Genomic DNA, 9615 nt, shown 5'->3' with positions numbered 1-9615 from the left:
AAACCTGAGAAGTGCAACATCATTGAAACATATGCATATTATAAGTTTACTTATACATAATTTAACTTAGAAAGATTGAACTTATTTTTTAGCTTAAAATTTTTTATCCTAAGTTTGATAAGCATAAAAGCCCCTATGGATGAATTAAAATATGGAGAATGTGAAATAAATTTAATTACTCTTATTAGACTTACCTTTTTTGTACTGAGGTAAAATGCACATACCATAGAATTAACCATTTTAAAGTGTACCATTTAGTGGGATTTAGTACTTCTACAGTGTGTTGTAACCATCACTTCTATATTTATTTTCAAAACATTGTAATCACCCCAAAAGAAAATCCCCATTAAACAGTCATGCCCCCCACCCCCACCCCCTAGCAACTACTTTTTGTCTCTGGATTTACTATTCTGGATATTTCATATAAATGGTGAAAATTTATGGTGAAAAATATAAAATGATATTTCATATATTGTGTCTGTCTTCTTTCATGTGGCATAATGTTTTTGAGGTTCATCTATCTTCTACCATGTATTACTACTTCATTCCTTTCTACAGCTGAATAATATGCCACACCGTTGTGATTATTGTAGCTTTGTATGAAGTTTTCAAATCAGGAACTCTGAGTTCTCCAACTTTGCTTTTCATTTACAAGTTTGTTTTGGTTATTCAGTGTCCTTCTCAATTTCATATAAATTTTAGAATCAGCTTTTCCATTTTGGCCCAAAAGGCCATTGGCATTTCAATACGGATTGCACTGCATCTGAAGATTGCTTTGGGTAGTATATCATATTAACAATATGTCTTTTAATCCATGTCTTTCCACTTACTTAGGTCTTCTTTGATTTCTCTCAATGATGCTTTGTAGTTTTCGGTGTATACCTCAAAATCTTGGTTAAATTTATTCCTGAGGGCAAAAAATAATAAAAATAAATAAATAAATGAGTCTATTCCTAAGTATTTATTATTTTTTATGCTATTGTAAATGAGATTGCTTTCCCAATATCATTTTCAAATTGTTGGTTACTAGTATATAGAAATACAACAGATTTTTGGTTTGTGTTCGTTACATGTCTTTTATTATGTTGAGAAAGTTCCTCACTATTCCTACATTCATGAGTTTCTGTCTTATAATGAAAGGGTGCTGGATTTTGTCAAATGATTTTTTTTTGCACCAGTTGAGATGATCATGTGTTTTTTCTTTATTCTATCAATATAATGTATTATATTAATTTTTGTGTTTGAACCACCTTTGCATTCTTGGGATAAATCCCATTTAGTCATGATGTATAATACTCTTAATATGATACTGGATTTGGTTTGCTAGTATTCTGTTAAGGATTTTTGCATCAATATTCATTAACAATATTGACATAAAGTCTCTTCTTGTGATAGCCTTCCTTTATTTTTTTAGTTGTTACTTGGTAGTCATTCCAGGAAAGTCAAAGATTGTTTATGGAAAAAAAAAAGCATTATTCTGACTTGAGACCTATATATATGGGAAGACAAAATTAAGAAGTATAATCAGAATGTATAAGATATGAAAATGTCATAATTATCCAAGGGCATGAACCATTACAGTCACTATTTTGAAAACACAGCAATAAGTAACAATGTCAATAAATACAGATCTAACAGCCCAGTGTGGAAATGCATGGTATAGTCATATACAGAATACTATGTGAGTCCATAGCAGGGGCAGCCAACTTAGACCAAGGACCAAGAAAGACAGAAGACTCGGTGCTTTGGCTCAGTCACTGAGAGCAAAACTTAGCTGGAGAGAGAAGACATGTAATAATTATAAATAACATAGGCTACTAGTGTAAGTGCTAAATAAGGCATTCAAGTCAGTAAGTGACACAGGAAGTAACTTCTTACATGCATTAAAATAGTTGGGAAAGAAAAGAAGGTAGAATTTAAGGTGGTTTATAAAGTTCAGGTAGAACTGAGATAGAAAAGGGAGTGGGAAGAATTGGAGTCTCAGGTGAAGACACAATTTGGGAGATGATATGTAGAAATCTTGGTGGCTGTGGATCATGGAAGGGAATAATGTTGATACATTTAGGAAGACCGGTTAGACTCTGACTAAGTTAAGGTTGAAAATTAGGCTGAGTAGATCATATAAATAAAAGAATGAACAATAAGGGAAAGAAAGGAGTGTGGAGACAGAAATACATATTGGCCTGAGAGGAAGAGACAGGAAAATTACTTGAGGTATCTCCAAACCTTAAGTTGTAGTGACATTAGAAATAGGAAAGATAAACCAAACTTGTAATCAAACAAGTAAATAAATAAACATATTTGATGCCTACTTGATGCAGAGTTCTTGAACGGTGCTTCTCAAAACATGGTTTTGGAATTCCTGTGGTTTCTTATGTGTCTTTCTGGAAGTTTCCTGTATTAATATTTAGAAGTTTTCTTTATTAATATTTAGGTTTCCTATATTAATATTTAGAATATTTAGACAGTAACTATGTGTTCTTCTGTAAATATTGTAGACAAGTATGATGTCAAAATGTGCTGGATTCATTGAGATTATTTTTTAATTGTGTGATACATAACTATGTTCTTGTTAAAAAATGGAGACAATACAGACACAGCTTAGACTCCAATTCTGATCCTCTGACACCACTATTGATATACTGTATATTCTAGACCTTTTGCCATGCATTTACAATACTTAAGAATTCATAATATTTTATAAAGTATACTTTTATAAAACAAATGCAATTATCCTTCTGCAATTAAAAAAAAACCCTATCCACCACTGGATTGATTAATCTTTTAAGCTCCTCATAAGCACCACAATTAATTCAGCCATGTACCTGCTCTGAATGCCCCAACTCGTGACTGTGACTGAGCTGGACAGAACTAGTACATAAAGAGCTCCTAGTGCAAACATGCTGGTGTTTCCTTAGCATCGACAGCAATTAATGGAATTGCAGGGCCACAGGAAGGGGTATTTTAAAATATATCATTCCACGTAATCTTTAAAATGCCTGAATCAATTTACACGCCTATGTAGAGATTTTTTATCACTCCTTTCTCGGTACTGACAATTTCCCTCCACTGAGAGCTCCTGGCCAGGTAAACCCCGCCCAACCGCCCCGCTCAAACTCGGCACGCCCGAGCCCACCCCGCTGGCGCCTGATTCGCCCCTCCGGCTACACTCGGAAGTCCCGCCTCTCGGGCTTGCCTCTTCCGTGGGTGGACCGTGACGTCACTGCCGGCCGGACGCCATCTTGCTGGCTTGCGGCGGGGCTTGGATGTAGAGGCGGCGGTGGCGAGGGCGTGGGGAAGGGTGGGGTGAGGGGGCGAGGCTGCAGCTAGTGCGGCGAAACTCTCCTCCCCTCTGCCCCACAGCGTGGGACGGCGTGAACCGGTGTTGGAGGCATGTCCGCCTTCTCTGAGGCGGCGCTGGAGAAGAAGCTGTCGGAGTTGAGCAACTCGCAGCAGAGCGTGCAGACCTTGTCCCTGTGGCTCATCCACCACCGCAAGCACTCGCGCCCTATCGTGACCGTGTGGGAGCGGGAGCTACGTAAAGGTGAGTCGCCCGGGACCCCCACCCCACGTCCTCGGAAGCCCCATTCCCCCAGTGACCCCAGCTCCCGGCCGCCTGCCACTCCCCTATCCGGTCCCCCCGGGCTCCCTGGCTCCGGTGTCCTGGGGGTTTGGAAGAGCAGCGTGTACTGCGCTTCCCGCAAAGTCGGCACTTTGTAGGTATCGCTGAATAAAGGAGCGAAAGATTAAAAAAGAGCTATTGATTAAACACAGAAATAGTAACCAGGGCCTCAGGACTCCGCACCTAATTAGGGCCAGAAATTCAGGCAGTCAGGTATTTTTTTTTTTTTTTCATTCTGCACGTCAATAATGGAGGCTGGATAAGGAGAAAGGTAGGGAAGTGTGGAAAGGAAAAGATTGGTGTGGGGTTGGGAGTTACTGCCCTCATTTCTGTAACATATCAACTCAATCTTGTAAAATCAATAAAAGGATCGGAGTTTTAGAACTGGGGAGTGTACAATAAGATGTGTAATGCAATGGAAAGACTCCTGGATTTATAGATTTTAGAGGACTTGGATTGGGCAGATTTCTTAATTCCGGTATTGCATTTTGCCTCACCTGAATATGAGAGTTGGATTAAGTGATCTAAGGTCCTTTCTCGCTCAGTGATTATATGTGAGTATGGGGCAGTGCCTTAGTTTGCAGAACCTTGAATAATGCTTCTGTAGATGAAGTTAACTTTTGAGCAGTAGTCTGCTGTCACTAAACCATCCAGAATCGTTTCACTTCTGCACCTTTATCTGTAAGAACTGATTGTATGTTAATAAGTCTGAAATTTTTAAAAATTCATTTGTTTAGTCTGGGTTTTTACCTTCTTAATTCATTGGGTAGGCAGAGTGTGCACTCTTTATTGCTGGTTCAGACATTCTGATGTAGGGAAAAGATGGCTATTTATTAACTATGGGGTTTAATAAACCTTTATTAATCAAAACATGCCCGTTCATGGCCTATGTGAAAGGTATGTGACATATTAATATGAGAGCCAGTGTAGCATTGGTTATATAGACTGGAGACAAATTATCCTTCTCTAATGTGATTGCTTGTGGTTGATTCAGTAGAAGAAATTGATTTAGAGGTCCATTTTTTAGTTCATATATATGTGCATGTGTATTGGCTCTCAGGGAGAAATTTATCTTCTGTAAGTAGCCAAAAAGGTTTGAGAAATCTGGATATAAAGATCTGGAAAATAGCTGTGAAATTGGAGAAGGCAGGAATTATCTTTGCTTTTATACCTCACTAGATTTCAAAATCAACAACAGGCTTATCCTCTTTTGAGGGCGGGGTAGAGCATTTAGAAACGTATATAATCAGTAACGATTGATACCAGATTATTTTGAGAACTGCCACAAATCAACAGAAAAATGGTGTCAGTAGAAACGTGGCAGTTCTGTTAAAGGCACTTCACGTAATAGGAAACTTGAGAGGCCAATAAGCGATACTCAGTTTATTCAGAAAAAAATTAAAGCAGTGAGGTACCACTTTATATTCTTTAGCTTGCAAAATTTAAAAGTATGACAATACCAGGAGTTGGTGAGAGTGAGGAGAAACAAACTTCTTTACTCTGCTGGTTGGAATGTAAAAAGATCAGCTTAACAACCTCTAAGTTGAACGTAATATATCCTTTGACCCAGCAGTTTTACTTGTTTTCTTTCTAGGAATAATATCCTAGAAGTTAGTACTTGTGCTCAAGGAATTATGTTTATTGCAGTCCGTTAATAACTAAATTAGTTAAAGCATGGACAAATAAACATACCGTGATATTCATACAATCTAGTACTGTCCAGCAATTTTCATGAATGAATTAGAGCTACGTGAAACATGGTGGCTTAAAAAACAACAATAAACAAACAAAATGTTGAGCTGAGAAAGCAAAAGTGCAGACTGTATTCCATTTAGTAGTTTGAAACATGTGGAAAAACACTATAGTTTTCAGATATCTGTAGTCTCAATTACATGCATACTAAGGATTAACACTATATTCTAAGATAGTGGTGTTGACAGAAACATACAAACCTGTACAGAATTTTAAAAAATTTTTTGTTTATTTACTTTTTATAGAGAGAGGGGAAAGTATGGAGAGAGAGAGGTAGAGAAACATCAGTGTGCAAGAGATACATCCATCAGTTGCCTTTCGCTGGCCAACCAGGGACCTGGCCCTCAACTCAGGCATGTGCCCTGACTGGGAATTAAACTGATGACCTCAATCCACTGAGTCACACTAGCCAGGGCCTTTTAGAGAATTTTTATTAAAGTTTATTTTAACCGAACTGATGACATAGGGCAGAGGGCAAGATCTAAAATGCTCTGGATAATAATAGTTTTACAGCTTTCGTGCATTTGAAATTCTTGAGGGGAAAACAAGGCAGGAATTGGATTACTGGATAGTTAACAAGATTATGTGTTCTCTTGAGAATACCCTTTTGGGGGTATTCTGATATTTGAAAGATTTGTTAATTTAGATGCATTAAGTACAATGGGCAGGGCTGGCTTAAAAAACCTTCCACTAAAGAAGTTACAGGCCTGGGGCAGGACTACCCACCCTGACCTGCCCAGTTAGGAATTTATAATGAGATCACCCTGTGAGGTTACTTTCCATAGAACCCCTTTCATTTGTCCATAGTGGTTAGAAGAAATGAAAATGAATTCATGTTATCTTATATTTCATATAATTTTTTAAAAAATTGATACAAATGTCAGAATGATAAGCTATGTTATTTATCTGTTTGTTGATGTTTTCATTATGTATAAATGCCCATAATTAGAAAAATTAAAGACATGTAAATAGATGCTTTAGGAGGAGAATGATGTTGGGTGATGCTGGTAGTGATGGTGATGGTGGCGAAGGTCATGATGCTGTGAGTGCAGTTCTCAGTTCTGGGATTATCTGCCGAGGGCTTCCTGTCTTGATTCATGACTATGTCTTTGTAGGCGTGGCCTTTTCATCCTCACCCCTCTCTCCAGTTTTTCCAGTCATTTTAGGATTCTCCATCTCCTGTGGCTTAATGATAATGGCAGTAATTTACTGACTACAACATACTGTTTTAGCCATTTTAATGTGGTATCTTGAATGCTCATGTTATATCTGCAAAATGAATATTTATGAAAGGAATAGATCAAAGTTGAAATAAATCAAGAAATAAACTAAGGAAAATTGGTTGAACATTTTATATTAAGTTAGACACTCTTTAGTTGCTCAGAGTGTTCAAAGAAGACAAAGATGTGACATTGGTAGGAAAAATTACTGTTTAAAATATAAGAATGAATATGTAAAATATGTCAGACATGGTACTCCTTCAATTATGAAGATTTCCCCTCTTTTTCTACCTGCTCTATCTTTGTCTCCTGAAAGAATTTCTGTTTGGAGGGATATACCAAGGCCTTTATGAAGACCACGTAGCTGTACTTTCCCTGACAAATGCAATAGAGTGTGATCAGAATTGTAAGTGACCATTTTGTTGTTATGTAATGGCTTTATTGAGATATAATGAACATGCCACACAATTCACCCTTTTAAAATATACAGCTCAGGGGTTGTAAAACCGTCACCACAATCAATTTTAGAACATTTTTATCATCAAAAAGAAACTCCATGCTTTTTAGCCATCATCCCTTAACCTCTCTCCCCACCTTCCCTAGCCTTAGGCAGCCACCAGTTTACCTTATTTTACCATGTATAATTCGCACCCATGTTTTTGGCCCAAACTTTCAGGGAAAAAAGTCTTTAGTTCTATTTTTTTTAACTCAATTTTTATTTATTTATATTAAGAAACAAAACCAATTATCATATTCCAGGGTATTGTTTTGCATACAGATTTCATTATTGCTTTCTAGAGTTACACTTTTAATGCATAAGCATGAATAAAAGAATTAAAAACATTTATATAGATACAGAATTAGTATTGCCCATCTATGATACGCATCCTCATTTTCCCTCAAAATTTGGGCTGTAGTGCACATTACACATGGCAAAATATGGTACTTTGTCTGTGTAGATTTGCCTCTTCTTAGCATTTCATTAAATAGAATCATGCTATGTGTGGTCTTTTGTGCCTGGCTTCCTTTGGTTGACATGTTTTCCAGACTCATCCATGTTGTAGCATGTATCAGTGCTTCATTCCTTTTTATGGCGATATTATAACCCATTGTATAAATTTTTCTTTTTATCCGTTGATAGACATTGCATTTTTTAAAAATTTTTCATTTATTTATTTTTAGAGAGGAAGGGTAGGAGAGGAGAGAAATATCAATGTATGGTTGCTTCTCGTGAGTCCCCTGCCGGGAACTGGCCTGCAACCCAGGCATGTGCCTTGACTGGGAATCAATCCGCGATCGTGTGGAGGCCCATGCTCAATCCACCGAGCTACACCAGCCAGGGCGACATTGGATTGTTTTCACTTCAAAGATGTTAAAAATAATATTGCTGTGAGCATTTGCACACAGGTTATTGTGTGTATTTGTTTTCATTTTTCTTAGATACCTAGGAGTAGAAAAATTAGGTCATCATATAGAAACTACATACAACCTTTTGAGGAACTGCCAGACTATTTTCCACAGTGACTTCATTATATGTTTCTAATAATGGTGCATGAGGATGCAATTTCTCCACATCTCTGCGAACACTTATTGTCTCTCTCTTTTTTAAAAAATATTTTATTTATTTATTTTTAGAGAGAGGGAAGGGAAGGAGAAAGAGTGGGAGAGAAACATCAGTGTCTTGTTGCCTCTCATGTGTCCTTTACTGGGGACCTGGCCTGCAACCCAGGCATGTGCCCTGACTGGGAGTCGAACCGGCGACCCTTTGCTTCCCAGACCCGTGTTCAATCCACTGAGCTACACCAACCAGGGTGTCTCTCTTTTTTTATTATAGCCCCCTCCTTGGGTATAAAGTGGTATCTTGTGATTTTGATTTGCCTTTCCATGATGACTAAAGATTTTGAGCATATTTTCATGTGCTTGTTGGCCTTTTGAATGCAGTCTTTTGTAAGTGTTCTTGTAAGTATTCTACGTACAAGTTACTTGCTGCATCTGTGACTTAGAAAGATTTTCTCCCATTCAGTAGGTAGTCTTTTCACTTTCAGAGCAGCAGTCCCCAACCTTTTTGGCACCAGGAACCTGTTTCATGGAAGACAATTTTTCATCGGCTAGGGTTGTGGGGGTGGTTTGGGAATGATTCAAATACATTACATTTATTGTGCACTTTATTATTATTACATTGTAATAGATAGTGAAATAATTATATAACTAACTCAACCACATGCTACGGTTAGTATGTGGGCTTACCAAAACTGTGACTGAGACAAGTGTGCAGTTCAGGAAAGAGACACAGGCAGAAGTGGTAAATAAAATAATAAGTGGGCCACGAGCAGACTGAAGTGTTAGATTATGACTTAAAGCCAGCTACCATGGCAGCAGTACAATTGAAGTACATCAGCTCACCTGCCATTGTGAAGTCTGCAAGCAATGGATTTATTCTGGCCTCTGCAGTCAAACCTGTCTGCTAAAGATAATCTGTATATGCAGCCCCTCCCCAGCACTAGTACCACTACCTCAGCTCCACCCCAGATCACTAGGTAGGCATTGGATTCTGGTAAGGAGCAGGCACCCTAGGTCCCTCGCATGCTTAGTTCACAGCAGGGTTCCCATTCCTGTGAGACTAATGCTGCAGCTGATCTGACAGGCTGATCTGACAGGAGACAGAACTCAGGAGGTAACGTGAGTGATGGGGAGGGTCTATAAATACAGACAAAGCTTTGATGCTGTCTGGTCCTTAGCCTGGGGGTTGGGGACCCCTGCTTTAGAGAATATTAATTCACTCTATTTATTATGTTCTTTGTGTCAGGCATTAGATATTGCACTGATAAAGAAAACAAAGTTTTATGTCATATATTTCAATAAAAAAATAACAAGGAAAGCAGGTTTGTTCCTGCCTTTATAGAACTTATGGGGAGGGCAAAAACCAAATTTTTCATTAAGTCCATTTAAGGAGGAAAACCCTAAGTAGTAAAGATGGTGAGGGGAAATTATCTCTATAGACTGAGTTTTATTAAAAAACAA

General features: G+C 37.9%; 1 protein-coding gene across 3 annotated transcripts in view; it reads left to right on the top strand.

Moving 5' to 3' along the window:
• Positions 1 to 3276: 3276 nt before the first annotated feature.
• Positions 3277 to 9615, top strand: part of RPRD1A (regulation of nuclear pre-mRNA domain containing 1A) — a 57173-nt gene continuing 50834 nt past the window's right edge. Inside the window, exons 1-2 of one of the 3 annotated variants that reach the window (XM_037154473.2) lie at positions 3277 to 3544; positions 6911 to 7000. In XM_037154473.2, the coding sequence (XP_037010368.1) occupies positions 3394 to 3544; positions 6911 to 7000 (241 nt within the window). In that variant the 5' untranslated portion in view covers positions 3277 to 3393. The remainder of the gene's footprint in view (positions 3545 to 6910; positions 7001 to 9615) is intronic. The other 2 variants (XM_037154471.2, XM_037154472.2) reach the window with 2 other exon arrangements.

This window comes from Artibeus jamaicensis, unplaced genomic scaffold, assembly GCF_021234435.1.
Source record: "Artibeus jamaicensis isolate MK-2021 breed Jamaican fruit bat unplaced genomic scaffold, CSHL_Jam_final contig_354, whole genome shotgun sequence".
NCBI lineage: Eukaryota > Metazoa > Chordata > Mammalia > Chiroptera > Phyllostomidae > Artibeus > Artibeus jamaicensis.
The sequence above is the reverse complement of the archived record's forward strand: the minus strand, read 5'-3'. Positions and strand labels throughout refer to the sequence as shown.